Source organism: Aegilops tauschii, chromosome 7 (assembly GCF_002575655.3).
Source record: "Aegilops tauschii subsp. strangulata cultivar AL8/78 chromosome 7, Aet v6.0, whole genome shotgun sequence".
Classification (NCBI taxonomy): domain Eukaryota; kingdom Viridiplantae; phylum Streptophyta; class Magnoliopsida; order Poales; family Poaceae; genus Aegilops; species Aegilops tauschii.
In genome coordinates, this window is record NC_053041.3 from 119,737,013 (window position 1) to 119,752,147 (window position 15,135).

The 15,135-nt window shown below is 41.7% G+C and overlaps 1 protein-coding gene and 1 non-coding gene across 2 annotated transcripts; one reads left to right on the forward strand and one right to left on the reverse strand.

The window, feature by feature from the left end:
* Positions 1–4,274: 4,274 nt before the first annotated feature.
* On the forward strand, positions 4,275–5,041 carry LOC109752764 (pathogenesis-related protein PRB1-3). Its single transcript, XM_020311667.4, has one exon. The coding sequence runs from the start codon at positions 4,331–4,333 to the stop codon at positions 4,823–4,825; it is 495 nt and encodes a 164-aa protein (XP_020167256.1). The 5' UTR covers positions 4,275–4,330; the 3' UTR covers positions 4,826–5,041.
* On the reverse strand, positions 5,031–5,133 carry LOC120970060 (U6 spliceosomal RNA). Its single transcript, XR_005764814.1, has one exon. It is a non-coding gene; the product is annotated as a U6 spliceosomal RNA (small nuclear RNA).
* Between the last annotated feature and the right edge of the window lie 10,002 nt (positions 5,134–15,135).

Sequence of the window (15,135 nt, forward strand, 5' to 3'; positions counted from 1 at the left end):
CCCAGAAGCGAGTATCGTTACCATCGCTGACTATAAACTTTGTTCTATTAAAGAAGGCTGTCTTAACTCTCATAAGCCCCTTCCAAAATGGCAAATCAGTTGGTCTCATTGTCACCTGTGACAAAGTTTTGGATTGCAAATACTTGTTACGAAGTATCTGTGCCCAAGTCGCATCAGTCCCATCTGATAACTTATTTAGCCACTTACTAAGCAGGCATCTGTTCTTTACCTCAAGATTCTCGATACCCAACCCCGCATGATCCTTGGGACGACAAATAATATCCCACTTGGCGAGTCTATACTTTCTTTTTAGATCATCACTCTGCCAAAAAAATCTTGACCGATAAAAGTCCAGCCTTTTCCTAACCCCAACTGGAACCTCAAAGAAAGATAGTAGGAACATCGGCAAACTTGTGAGCACCGAATTAATAAGAATCAACCGGCCTCCATAAGACAGAAGTTTGCCCTTCCAGCAACTAAGTTTCTTTTCGAACCGATCTTCGATACATTTCCACTCTCTGTTCGTGAGCTTACGATGATGAATGGGTATACCTAGGTAAGTAAAAGGTAAAGCCCCTAATTCACAACCAAACAATTGCCTATAAGCCTCTTGTTCCTCCTTGGCTCTACCAAAGCAGAACAACTCGCTTTTATGAAAGTTAATCTTTAAACCGGACAATTGTTCAAATAAACACAACACCAGCTTCATGTTTCTCGCTTTTGCCAAGTCATGCTCCATGAAAATGATTGTATCATCAGCGTACTGCAAAATGGACACACCCCCATCAACTAGGTTGGGCACCAAGCCACCTACCTGACCGGCGTTCTTTGCCCTGCCTATGAGAATGGCCAACATATCGACTACAATGTTGAACAAAATAGGGGACATTGGATCTCCTTGCCTCAGGCCTTTGTGTGTCTGAAAATAATGACCTATATCATCATTGACTTTAATTCCAACACTACCTTTTTGCGTAAAGGATTCTACCTGGCGTCACCAGGCCTCATCAAAACCCTTCATACGTAAAGCCTGTTGAAGGAAAGGCCATTTGACTTTGTCATACGCTTTTTCGAAATCCACTTTGAAAACCACCCCATCCGCTTTTTCGTGTGGATTTCATGGAGCGTTTCATGTAGGACCACAACACCCTCGAGAATGTTCCTGTCCGGCATGAAGGCCGTTTGGGTAGGCTGCACAACAGCATGCGCGATCTGTGAGAGCCTATTGGTCCCGACCTTGGTGAAAATTTTGAAGCTAACATTAAGAAGACAGATTGGCCTGAATTGCTCAATTCTCACAGCCTCTGTTTTCTTAGGGAGAAGGGTGATCGTTCCAAAATTTAGCTGGAAAAGATGAAGCTGCCCAGCAAACAGATCATTGAACAAAGGCAACAAATCTCCTTTAATGATAAACCAGCATTTCTTATAGAACTCCGCTGGAAATCCATCTGGGCCAGGCGCTTTGTTAGTTTCCATTTGTGAGACGGCATCAAATACCTCTTTCTCGGTAAAAGGAGCCGTCAGAACATCATTCTCCACAACTGTGAGCTGAGGAACATCCTCAACCCTGGACTCATCCAGAGACACACAGTTATTGTCTGGAGGACCAAACAACTGCTTATAGAATTCAGTAATATACAATTTTAGGTTCTCCTGTCCTACAATTGTACCCTCATCTTGCTCAAGCTGAAAGATCCTCTTCTTTCGATGCTTACCATTAGCAATCATATGAAAAAATTCAGTGTTCGCGTCCCCCTGAACTACTCTCCGGACCTTGGCCCGCAACGCCCACTTCAACTCTTCTTCCCTAAGAAGTTCCTTCAGCCTCAATTCCGCATCCAACTTGGCTTGAAGCTCCGCGACTGGCAGAAGCGTGGTTTCGGCCTTTACATCTAGGGACTAAATAAGGGAAAGAAGCCTTTCCTTTTCAACCTTATAAATCCCGCTAAGATGCTTAGCCCATCCACGCAGGACACTCCTCAAGTGCCTGATCTTATTCTGCCATCGCTGAAGCGCAGTCTTTCCTCCTGAATCCTTAGCCCACTCTCTAGCCACAAGATCCAAGAAGCCTTCACGTTCAAACCAAGCCATCTCAAAGGAGAACACATTCCTGTTCCCCACGTGGGAGGGTTGACCAGAGTCCACAAAAAGCGGCGTGTGGTCGGAAATACCACGGGATAAGGCCTGGACTGTTACTAGAGGAAACTTCTGTTCCCAATCGACACTAGCCAACACACGGTCCAACTTCTCATACGTCGGATTTGGCAGCGCATTAGCCCAGGTGAATTTTCTGCCCGAGAGCTCAATTTCTCTTAGGTTCAAACTCTCAATGAGAGTATTAAACATGAACAACCATCTGCCGTCAAAGTTATCATTATTCTTATCCTCACGCCTTCTAATAATATTGAAATCACCCCCCACCAGGTACGGCAACTGCTCGGAACCACACATCCGAACTAGATCAGCCAAGAAATCGGGCTTGAACTCTGGCTGCGCAGCCCCATAAACCGCAACCAGAGCCCAGTTAAACCCATCTTCCTTCGACCGCACCCGGAACTTGACAGCAAAGTCTCCCATAACCACACTGCGAACCTCAAGCGTCTCGCACCTAACGCCGAGTAAGATTCCACCTGATCTTCCTCTCGGCGGCAAGCAATGCCAATCAAATGCAATGCCCCCCGACAAAGAATTTAGAAACTGAGGCGCAAAATTATCTCTTCCCGTCTCCAAAAGAGCGATAAAATCTAAGTGATGCTCGACAGACGCCTCAGCAAGAAACCTTCTTTTAGCCAAATCCCTCAGACCTCTGCTATTCCAAAAGATATTGGCAGGAGGAGATGACGACGAGGTCGAGAAAATCATCTCATCCACCTGCACACTTTTCCTGTGCAAGCACATATGTCCTCGTTTTTAACATCTTCTGTTTATATTTCAAAAAATTGAGGCTGGCTGCCGCGTGTATTTTCTTTTCAATGGTTTGTGTGTTTATAATGCAGACATCGAAGCACACCGACCCGCTATTTTGAGTTTTGAGGACTAGTAATCTGGCATGGCAACTCTAAAATAAGTGTCTTCGAGTTCATTTCCTGGAAAAAATTGCAACGAGGAAGAAACATACGAGAGATCTGCAACTCGTGGAGTTCCTCTACATCTTTTCGACATAGATGCCATTGTTGCCGCCTACCTGACCTCACATGATTCTTCGATTGTTTTGGGAGAAGTATGAAATGATGTCACACCGAAGTAACACATGTTGGAGTACAACATCCTTGGTCTATCGAAGTGCCCCATTCCTGGTGTCTCCCATTGATAGTGTTACGCATCGATGTTGCGCTCTATCTTTGCCAAAGAAAAATACTTCAATGGAAAGTAAATAGGTGTCCCCTGATATATTTTGACTAGTCTTCTCTACTATTAAAGGGGAGTCTACAGCCGTGATGGTATGTCGTGATTTGGTTTGGTTCATATGTTTGTTTGTTTCACGTTAGTTATGAAGAGTAACATTCTTTGAACGGAAGGATCCTGTTAATTAAGAAGAGTATCATTTTTTGGACATGAGAATAACGTTAATTATGAAAAGTATCGTTGAGCATTAGACTATAGGATAGAGTTATTTATGAACATTATCATTCTTTGAATGGACGATCACATTAATTGTGGAGAGTATCATGTCTTTCTTGGAGGGAAAATCACGTTATTGAGTATTTGTTTGGACAGAAGAAAAGATCACGTTAATTATTAAAGGTGTCATCGAGCGTTGGATGGAAGGATCAAAGTATGTATGCTCTCACAGACAATTAGCTAGTATTAGTTCAACTGCACGCGCGCGTACATCCCATTTTCCACAGAAAACTAACCGTGTGTCACAACTTGCTACCCGAAAGTGACGTGGACATAGAAGAATCCAGTAATATGAAGTACCCTAGTAGTAAGCGTAGTACACGATCTGCAGCGCGCCTGGTCTAACAACTTTGAGGGCAAATGATGAAATAGTCCAAGTATGCCATGCCATGCGTACGTTACATACATTACCCACTGACGGCCTCACGGGTTCTCCTTCTGGATAGGGACGTAGACTGGAGACTAGTTATCACCGTTCGTAACAAAATCCATATGAGACAGACTCGATCGAATTGTCTTGTTCGTGGAATTCTTTGCCACTCCACGAAAATTCCTTGCCAGTTGCCATGGTGCTAGACTTTCCAGGCAAACTGCAGAAATTTCATGCACAAATCCGCTATAAAAACACCCCTATACTCAAGCTATACGTACAGAAGCAAAGCTAGCTAGTGCAGGCACAGATAAATCATTTAGACACCGCGAAACGAGAATGCAGACGCCCAAGCTAGCCATCTTGCTCGCCCTAGCCATGTCAGCCGCCATGGCTAATCTTTCCCAGGCGCAGAACTCGCCTCAGGACTACCTCTCACCGCACAACGCTGCCCGTGCCGCCGTCGGGGTGGGCGCGGTGACCTGGAGCACGAAGCTGCAGGGGTTCGCCCAGAGCTACGCCAACCAGAGGATCAACGACTGCAAGCTCCAGCACTCGGGCGGGCCGTACGGGGAGAACATCTTCTGGGGGTCGGCCGGCGCGGACTGGAAGGCGGCGGACGCGGTGAACGCGTGGGTGGGCGAAAAGAAGGACTACGACTACGGCTCCAACACCTGCGCGGCGGGGAAGGTGTGCGGGCACTACACGCAGGTGGTGTGGCGCGCGTCAACCAGCATCGGCTGCGCCCGCGTCGTCTGCAACAACAACCTCGGCGTCTTCATCACCTGCAACTACGAGCCCCGCGGGAATATCATTGGACAGAAACCATACTAACTGTGATGCACGTCTTCGCAGTACATACATGCATACATACATCTAGTCTTTCGTCCCTAATCGCATGCACCTTCGTATGCCTAACTAGCCAGAGGGACCGAGCGAGTAAATAAAAGGAATGCCGTAATAAGCCATGTATTCCATCCTGGACTGTAATAAATAATGAGCCTTTCTATGGCACACTTAAATAAATGTGAGTCTTTCATTAACTGTTAATTTGATCTAGATTTGTTTGTGTTACACTTGTGCAGGGGTCATGCTAATCTTCTTTGTATGGTTTCAATTTAATAGGATGTCCCCTAATTTTCTTTTATTATCGTTTAACTGGGGCGATCAAATCTATTTTGATCCGATCTCACCAAAATCTCGAACTTAATCTCTCTGCACTGGATCGATCAGTGATTCTCTCTAGAGCTCGACTGATCATGAACTTCTCATTTGGTGATGGGCAAACGTAACGTTTAGGGATATATAAGTCGAACATACCTCAATACAAATGTAAGGGAACTAAATTTCTCTATTCATAAAGTGAGTTGCTGAAAAAATTGATTATGGTAAACACTCTATTCCTAGTGTAGTTAATTATTCTAATGAACATTTTGTTAATTTGGCTCAAAATGTGGGGTTAAATTTGAGAAATTCTATGGAAATTATTAATTTCAATTTAAATATTATCAAATATTTTAATCAAACTTGGCTTGATTTAATTAAGCAAGCTAATGTTCATCATAATATGACTCTCCACAGGATGATAGGAAAGATTTGGTTGAAAGTTGGGAGTATGATGTAGAGGAGATGTTGTCTGCTGAAGGGAAAAGTGACATTGTTTCTAAAGACGAAAACTGTCACCATATTAGGAAATTATCTTTTGATAAGGAAAACAAAAGGAATAACAAGTCACCCCAGAATTCTGGTGGGAGACATGTTTGCTCCATACCAGGTTTAGATAACCTTGGGAAAAAACAAATCGGAATTCTCCCGTGTTTAAAATGAGAGATATTTTTTGGAACATGAGAGGATTTGGAAGTCATATTAAGAAAAGATTTTGCGGAGAATCGTTTATTGATAAAAAAGTGGATTTCCTGGGATTGCAAGATACCATAAAAGAATCTACATCCAGCCACAAAATATATGTGCTGGCAGAGATTTCCATTGGCGTCATACCCCTTCTAGGGGGGAATCTGGTCGCGTTTTCTTATGAGTTAATTATACTGATGTAATTTCTCACGAAGATGCGGATTATTATATCAAAATGGCGGTGCAAGATGTTAAACTGAATTTGTTTGGGATCAGGTCTTGGTTTATGGTGAAGCTTACCCTGATAGAAAAGCCAAACATCTTGGCTGAGCTATCCATAGTTTTTCAGAATATCAATAATCTTATCTTATTTGGGGGAGATTTCTAGGTTATTACGAAAACATCTAAAAAATAAACCAGGGGCACATGGACATTATAGTTTTCTGTTCAATGACTTCATTGAGCAAGCTGGTCTTAGAGAGCTAGATTTGAATTATGCATAATATATTTGAGATACTAACTTGTAAATACCTACATTTGATAGGTTAAATATAGCATTTTGTTGCATTGATTGGGAGGTAAATTACCCCTTGACTTAGTGTACTACTATGGTTAGAGGGAAATCTAACCACACACCTTTGTTTTTAGACTCGTGATGTGCCACAATTGTCACTATTTTCAAATTTGGAAACTCCTGATTTTTAAGAGAAGGGATTCAAAAGTTAGTTGTTGATGCTTGGCTGGATCCTGCTTTTAGGGGCCCTAATATAGAAAAGGGCAATATAGGTTGAGGAAGCTTATTGCCAAATTAAAAGGATGAAATAGGAACATGAATGCTTGATATAAGATTTTAAAGAAAGCTGCCCTGATCAAATTGGGTAATATTGATAAACAGTGTGAGTTTTTCGGATTAACTTCTGATATGAGGCAAGAACAAAAGACTTGAGAGCTCAGTTAGATAGAATTATGTTACAAGAGGAACTTGAATGGAAACAGAGAGCCAAGATAACAGAAATAATTGAAGGAGAAGTTAATGCTAAATATCTGCATGCCAAAGCTAACTGTAAAGTAGGAAAAATAAATAAATTCCCTAGACCAAGTAGAGGGCATAATTGAAGGGGAGAATAATCAGATTGAATATATTACAAATTTTTACGAAAAGCTATTTGGACATCCTAAGGTTTCTGACACCTCCTTACATGTTGAGAATAAAAAATATTCCAAGAGGGGCTGCAGAAAAATTGACTTCAAAATTCTCTGTGGAGGAAATTAAGGAATTTGTTTGTAAAATGGTCCACAATAAATCTCCTAGACTTGATTGATTTACCACAGAATTTTATCAACTTTTCTGGAATTTGATAAAATTTGACTTGAAGATTTTATTTGATTATTTTCAGAAAGGGGACGTAGATATATCTAGATTAAACTATGGTATTATTACCTTGGTACCCTAAAGGAAAGATGTTCATCATATATAGAAATATGGGCCTATCTGCCTACTAAATGTCAGTTTTAAAATCTTTATGAAAGTTTTAATGAATACACTTAATGGTGTGGTTGGGGATGTCATATCTCGCATCCAAAGTGCTTTTGTGAAAGGGAGATACATAATGGAGGGGATTATGATTTTACATGAGGCTTTAAATAACCATATTAAAAAAGAGGGTGCTCTTATTTTTAACGTAGACATTGAAAAAGCTTATGATAAAATCAAGTGACCTTTTATTTTACATATGCTAAAAATTAAAGCGTTTCTAGACCAGTGGATTGACTGGGTTATGCAAACTACTGCGCGCGGGGGGGGGGGGGATACGTCTGAAATGTATCTATAATTTTTGATTGTTCCATGCTATTATATTATCTATTTTGGATGTTTAATGGGCTTTATTATACAATTTTATATGATTTTTGGGACTAACCTACTAACCAAAGGCCCAGTGCAAATTGCTGTTTTTTTTGCCTATTTCAGTGTTTTGCAAAAAAGGAATATCAAACGGAATCCAAACAGAATGAAACCTTCGGGAGAGTTATTTTGGAACAAGCGCAATCCAGGAGACTTGGAGTGGACGTCAAGGAAGCAACGAGGCGGCCACGACGCAGGGAGGCGCGCCCCCCACCCTCGTGGGCTCCTCGTGGCTCGACCGACCTCCTTCCTTCGCCTATATATACTCATATACCCTGAAAACATCCGAGAGAACCATGAAACCCTATTTCCACCGCCGCAACCTTCTGTACCCGTGAGATCCCATCTTGTGGCCTTTTCCGGCCCTCCGCCGGAGGGGGAATCGATCACGGAGGGCTTCTACATACACACCATAGCCTCTCCGATGATGTGTGAGTAGGTTACCACAGTCCTTCGAGTCCATAGTTATTAGCTAGATGACTTCTTCTCTCTCTTTGCATCTCAATACAAAGTTCTCGATTGTCTTGGAGATCTATTCGATGTAATTCTTTTTGCGGTGTGTTTGTCGAGATCCAATGAATTGTGGGTTTATGATCAAGATTATCTATGAACAATATTTGGTTCTTCTCTGAATTCTTATATGTATGATTTGTTATCTTTGCAAGTCTCTTCGAATTATCAGTTTGGTTTGGCCTACTAGATTGATCTTTCTTGCAATGGGAGATGTGCTTAGCTTTGGGTTCAATCTTGCTGTGTCCTTTCCCAGTGACAGCAGGGGCAGCAAGGCACGTATTGTATTGTTGCCATCGAGGATAAAAATATGGGGTTTATATCATATTGCTTGAGTTTATCCCTCTACATCATGTCATCTTGCCTAATGTGTTACTCTGTTCTTATGAACTTAATACTCTAGATGTATGCTGGATAGCGGTCGATGTGTGGAGTAATAGTAGTAGATGCAGAATCGTTTCGGTCTACTTGTTGCGGACGTGATGCCTATATACATGATCATGCCTGGATATTCTCATAACTATGCGCTTTTCTAATAATTGCTCGACAGTAATTTGTTCACCCACCGTAGAATTTGCTATCTTGAGAGAAGCCACTAGTGAAACCTATGGCCCCCAGGTCTATCTTCATGATATTATTTTCCTATCAATTTACTATTTCTTCCGCCGTTTATTTTGCAATCTTTACTTTCCAATCTATATAATAAAAAAACCAAAAATATTTATCTTATTATCTCTATCAAGTCTCACTTTTGCAAGTGGCCGTGAAGGGATTGACAACCCCTTTATCGCGTTGGTTGCTAGATTCTTATTTGTTTGTGCAGGTACAAGGCGACTTGCGTGTAACCTCCTACTGGATTGATACCTTGGTTCTCAAAAACTGAGGGAAATACTTACACTACTTTGCTGCATCACCCTTTCCTCTTCAAGGGAAAACCAACGCATGCTCAAGAGGTAGCAAGAAGGATTTCTGGCGCCGTTGCTGGGGAGGCTTACGTTAAGTCAAGTCAAGTCAAGACATACCAAGTACCCATCACAAACTCTTATCCCTCGCATTACATTATTTGCCATTTGCCTCTCGTTTTCCTCTCCCCACTTCACCTTTTCCATTTGCCTCTTGTTTTCCTCTCCCCCACTTCTCCTTTGCCGTTTTATTCACCCTCTTTTTCGTTCGCCTCTTTTCGCTTGCTTCTTGTGTGCTTGTGTGTTGGATTGTTTGTCACGATGGCTCAAGACAATACTAAATTGTGTGATTTTTCCAACACCAACAACAATGATTTTCTTAGCACTCCGATTGCTCCTATTACCGATGTTGAATCTTGTGAAATTAATGCTGCCTTGTTGAATCTTGTCACGAAAGATCAATTTTCTGGCCTTCCTAGTGAAGATGCCGCTACCTGATAACCCACAAGTATAGGGGATCGCAACAGTTTTTGAGGGTAGAGTATTCAACCCAAATTTATTGATTCGACACAAGGGGAGCCAAAGAATATTCTCAAGTATTAGCAGTTGAGTTGTCAATTCAACCACACCTGGATAACTTAGTATCTGCAGCAAAGTATTTAGTAGCAAAGTAGTATGGAAGTAACGGTAACGGTAGCAAAAGTAATATTTTTTGGTTTTGTAGTGATTGTAACAGTAGCAACGAAAAAGTAAATAAGCTCATGCCGGATGTGGTTCATCATGTAACAGTCATAACATAGGGTGACACAGAACTAGCTCCAATTCATCAATGTAATGTAGGCATGTATTCCGAATATAGTCATACGTGCTTATGGAAAAGAACTTGCATGGCATGTTTTGTCCTACCCTCACGTGGCAGCGGGGTCCTATTGGAAACTAAGGGATATTAATGCCTCCTTTTAATAGAGTACCAGACCAAAGCATTAACACATAGTGAATACATGAACTCCTCAAACTACGGTCATCACCGGGAGTGGTCCCGATTATTGTCAATTCGGGGTTGCCGGATCATAACACATAGTAGGTGACTATAGACTTGCAAGATAGGATCAAGAACTCACATATATTCATGAAAACATAATAGGTTCAGATCTGAAATCATGGCACTCGGGCCCTAGTGACAAGCATTAAGCATAGCAAAGTCATAGCAACATCAATCTCAGAACATAGTGGATACTAGGGATCAAACCCTAAGAAAACTAACTCGATTACATGATAAATCTCATCCAACCCATCACCGTCCAGCAAGCCAACGATGGAATGACTCACGCACGGCGGTGAGCATCATGAAATTGGTGATGGAGGATGGTTGATGATGACGATGGCGATGGATTCCCCTCTTCGGAGCCCCGAACGGACTCCAGATCAGCCCTCCCGAGAGAGTTTAGGGCTTGGCGGCGGCTCCGTATCGTAAAATGCGATGAATCTTTCTCTCTGATTTTTTCTCCCGGAACACGAATATATGGAGTTGGAGTTGAGGTCGGTGGAGCTCCAGGGGGCCCACGAGGCAGGGGGGGCGCGCCCCCACCCTCGTGGAGAGGGTGTGGGCCCCCTGGCCTTGATTCTTTCGCCATTATTTTTTATATTTTCCAAAAATAATCTCTGTGAAGTTTCAGGTCATTCCGAGAACTTTTGTTTCTGCACAAAAATAACACCATGGCAATTCTGCTGAAAACAACGTCAGTCCGGGTTAGTTCCGTTCAAATCATGCAAGTTAGAGTCCAAAACAAGGGCAAAAGTGTTTGGAAAAGTAGATACGACGGAGGCATATCAACTCCCCCAAGCTTAAACCTTTGCTTGTCCTCAAGCAATTCAGTTGATAAACTGAAAGTGATAAAGAAAAACTTTTACAAACTCTGTTTGCTCTTGTTGTTGTAAATATGTAAAGCCAGCATTCAAGTTTTCAGCAAAGATTATGAACTAACCATATTCATAATAACATTTAGGACTCATGTTTACTCATGTCAATGGCATAATCAGCTAGCGAGCAATAATAATAAATCTCGGATGAGAATACTTTCTCAAAACAATCATGATATGATATAACAAGATGGTATCTCGCTAGCCCTTTCTGAGACCGTAAAACATAAATGCAGAGCACCCTTAAAGATCAAGGACTGACTAAACATTGTAATTCATGGTAAAGGAGATCCAGTCATAGTCATACCCAATATAAATTAATAGTAATGGATGCAAATGACAACGGTGCTCTCCAGCTGGTGCTTTTTAATAAGAGGGTAATGACTCAACATAAAAGTAAATAGATAGGCCCTTCACAGAGGGAAGCAGGGATTTGTAGAGGTGCCAGAGCTCGATTTTAAAGCAGAGATAAATAATATTTTGAGCGGTATACTTTCATTGTCAACATAACAACCAAGAGATGTCGATATCTTCCATGCTACACACATTATAGGCGGTTCCCAAATAGAATGGTAAAGTTTATACTCCCCCGCCACCAACAAGCATCAATCCATGGCTTGCTCGAAACAACGAGTGCCTCCAAGTAACAAGAGTCCCGGGGGAGCTTTGTTTGCAATTATTTTGATTTGGTTTGCATAAAGCATGGGACTGGGCATCCCGGTGACCAGCCATTTTCTCGTGAGTGAGGAGCGGAGTCCACTCCTCTTGAGAATAACCCGCCTAACATGAAAGATACGGACAGCCCTAGTTGATACATGAGCTATTCGACCATACAAAACAGAATCTCATTTGAAGGTTTAGAGTTTGGCACATACAAATTTACTTGGAACGGAAGGTAGATACCGCATATATAGGAAGGTATGGTGGACTCATATGGAATAACTTTGGGGTTTAAGGGATTGGATGCACAAGCAGTATTCCCGCTTAGTACAAGTGAAGGCTAGCAAAAGACTGGGAAGCGACCAACTAGAGAGCGACAACAGTCACGAACATGCATTAAAATTAATAAACCTTGGGTGCAAGCATGAGTAGGATATAATCCACCATGAACATAAATATTGTGGAGGCTATGTTGATTTTGTTTCAACTACATGTGTGAACATGTGCCAAGTCCAGTCACTTGAATCATTCAAAGGAGGATACCACCCCATCATACCACATCACGACCATTTTAATAGCATGTTGGCACGCAAGGTAAACCATTATAAACTCCTAGCTAATTAAGCATGGCATAAGCAACTATAATCTCTAATTGTCATTGCAAACATGTTTATTCATAATAGGCTGAATTAGGAACGATGAACTAATCATATTTACAAAAACAAGAGGGGTCGAGTTCATACCAGCTTTTCACATCTCAATCAATCCATCATATATCGTCATAATTGCCTTTCACTTGCACGACCGAACGATGTGAATAATGATAATTGTGCACGTGCATTGGACTAAGCTGGAATCTGCAGGCATTCAACAAACAGGAGAAGACTAGGCAATATGGGCTCTTGGTTTAATCAACAATAATGCATATAAGAGCCACTTCAAAAATTTTATAATGGTCTTCTCCTATCGACCCCCCAAAGAAAAGAAAACAAATAAAACTATTTACACGGGAAAGCTCCCAACAAGAAAAAGAAGAACTGGAAATCTTTTTGGGTTTTCTTTTTAATTATTACTACTACATCAAGAAAATAAGCTAGCTAAAAGCTACTACTATTTCTTTGTTTTTCTTAAGGTTTATCAAACACACAAGAAGAAAGCATAAAAAGAAAATAAACTAGCATGGATAGTACAATGAAAAAGTATGAGCACCGACAACTAGCATGAGTGCGTGGACATGAATGTAATGTCGGTGAGAGATACGTACTCCCCCAAGCTTAGGCTTTTGGCCTAAGTTGGTCTATGGCCACGGCTGGCCTGGCGGATATCCAAAGTTATAGTTGGGGTCGTACTGAGATGAAGCCTCGGGTTGCCACTGGCTGGCAACCTCCTCCGGATCCCACTGGTAAACAGACTGGCGTGGGGGAACAAATTGTGGTTCCGGCTCTGGCTCTGTAGCTGATGTAGGGTTCCGGTAGGCGTGGATGGCCGCCAGCAGAACGAGATACTGGCATGCAGATAAATCAAACAAGGAAGGAGCAGGCAAGGTAATAGTCTCAGGGTGATTTTTATCAAATAATAGTTTGTATTTAAGCGCCCTTTCCCTATTCTTAACAATAAAATCATGCGCTACCATACTCTTATAGTCTAGAAAAACAGTAGGCATCAATTTTTCTTCTTTCTCATAGTTCCTAATAGGTATGTTATAGTATGCAGCGAGGCGCAAGGCGAAGATGCCTCCCAAGATGGGGCCCTTAGTACGGTTAAGATTTAACCGCTTTGCAAAAATAGTGCCCATACTAAATGTGTCATCACGAAACAAGGCATGGCACAAAATAATAATATCAGGGACATTCAGGTTTCCATAGTTTCCGCGACCAATTAAGCACCCACTAGCAAATATAGCAAAGTAACGTAGAACAGGAAAGTGTATGCTAGTGATTCGTGTGTCGGAAACCTTCCTCGTTTCCCCTACAGCAATTGTATCAATTAACCCCTCCACATCGTTACGATGTGGTTCCTCTATGAAACCCGGAAAAGGTCACTTGCAAAACTCACAGAATTCACGAAGGGTCATCTCCTTATACTCATCATATAAATAAAAATCCACCGTAGGTGGTGACCTCCTAGAATGGAAATGAAAATTTTGCACAAAGATATTAGTGAGTAAGAGATACTATTCGCGTTGGTCGCGGAGGAAGTCGGTGAGGCCTGCATTCTCAGCCAACTCATAAAAATCACCATAAATCCCGGTTGCTCTCAAGAAATCATCACAAGGCCATTCACACGGCCGAACTTCCACGGTGCAAGGGAGATTATACTTGGGCCTCTCTTATTCTTCACTTTGCTTTTCCTTCGAGCTTCGGCTTGATGAGCCCCTCAAAAATCTCTTCATCATTTTCTGAAAATTTCTGAAATTTTTAGTAACTTTAAATAAAAGTGAACCAAACTCAGCAAAATTGATAGCAACTACTCCCACAAGTGCCTAGAGACTATATCATGCATTAGAACTACTTGGGACCATATAAATTTGACATGCAAGATCAAGAACATGGTCACCTAGGCAGCAAAAATTTGCAATGAATAAAGCACTAGAACAAAAACTAATTGGACCATTGGAGGAGTCACATACCAAGGAACAATCCCCCAAAGCAGTTTTGTGAGAGGTGCTTTGAGCAAGGAGATCGAAAATCGTAGCAAAATGAGCTACAACTCGTGCTTGAGCTGGTTGGTGATTTTTTTGGGAGGAAGGAGTGTGTGGTGGCTGGAATAAGTGGAGGGGAGCCACCGTGGGCCCACGAGGCAGGGGGGCGCGCCCAGGGGGGTGGGCGCGCCCTGGACCCTCGTGGCCAGGTGCCAGCTCCCCCTGCTATGTTCTAAGTGCCATATATTCTCAAATATTCCAGAAAAAATCATATTTAAATTTCAGGGCATTTGGAGAACGTTTATTTTTGGGGTATTTTTATATTGCACGGATAATTCAGGAAACAGACAGAAGATACTATTTTTACTTTATTTATTCTAAATAATAGAAAGTAAAAGGAGGGTACAGAAGGTTGTGCTTTCTAACTTCATCCATCTCATGCTCATCGAAAGGAATCCACTAACAAGGTTGACCAGGTCTTGTTAACAAACTCATTTCGAGTAACATGAAACCGGAGAAATTTTGAATAACACTATGTTACCTCAACGGGGATATGCACATCCCCAATAATAAGAATATCATATTTCTTCTTGACAGTAGGTAGAGGAAATTCAAAACCTCCAAAAATAATCGATGGAATTTTTTCAATAGAGTTTATACTGTGAACTTGAGGTTGTTTCCTCAGAAAGTGTACCGTATGCTCATTACCATTAACATGAAAAGTGACATTGCCTTTATTGCAATCAATAACAGCCCC

Excerpts from the sequence above, each read along its gene's own strand:
- LOC109752764 (XM_020311667.4), top strand. The coding sequence starts at position 4,331 with ATGCAGACGCCCAAGCTAGCCATCTTGCTCGCCCTAGCCATGTCAGCC.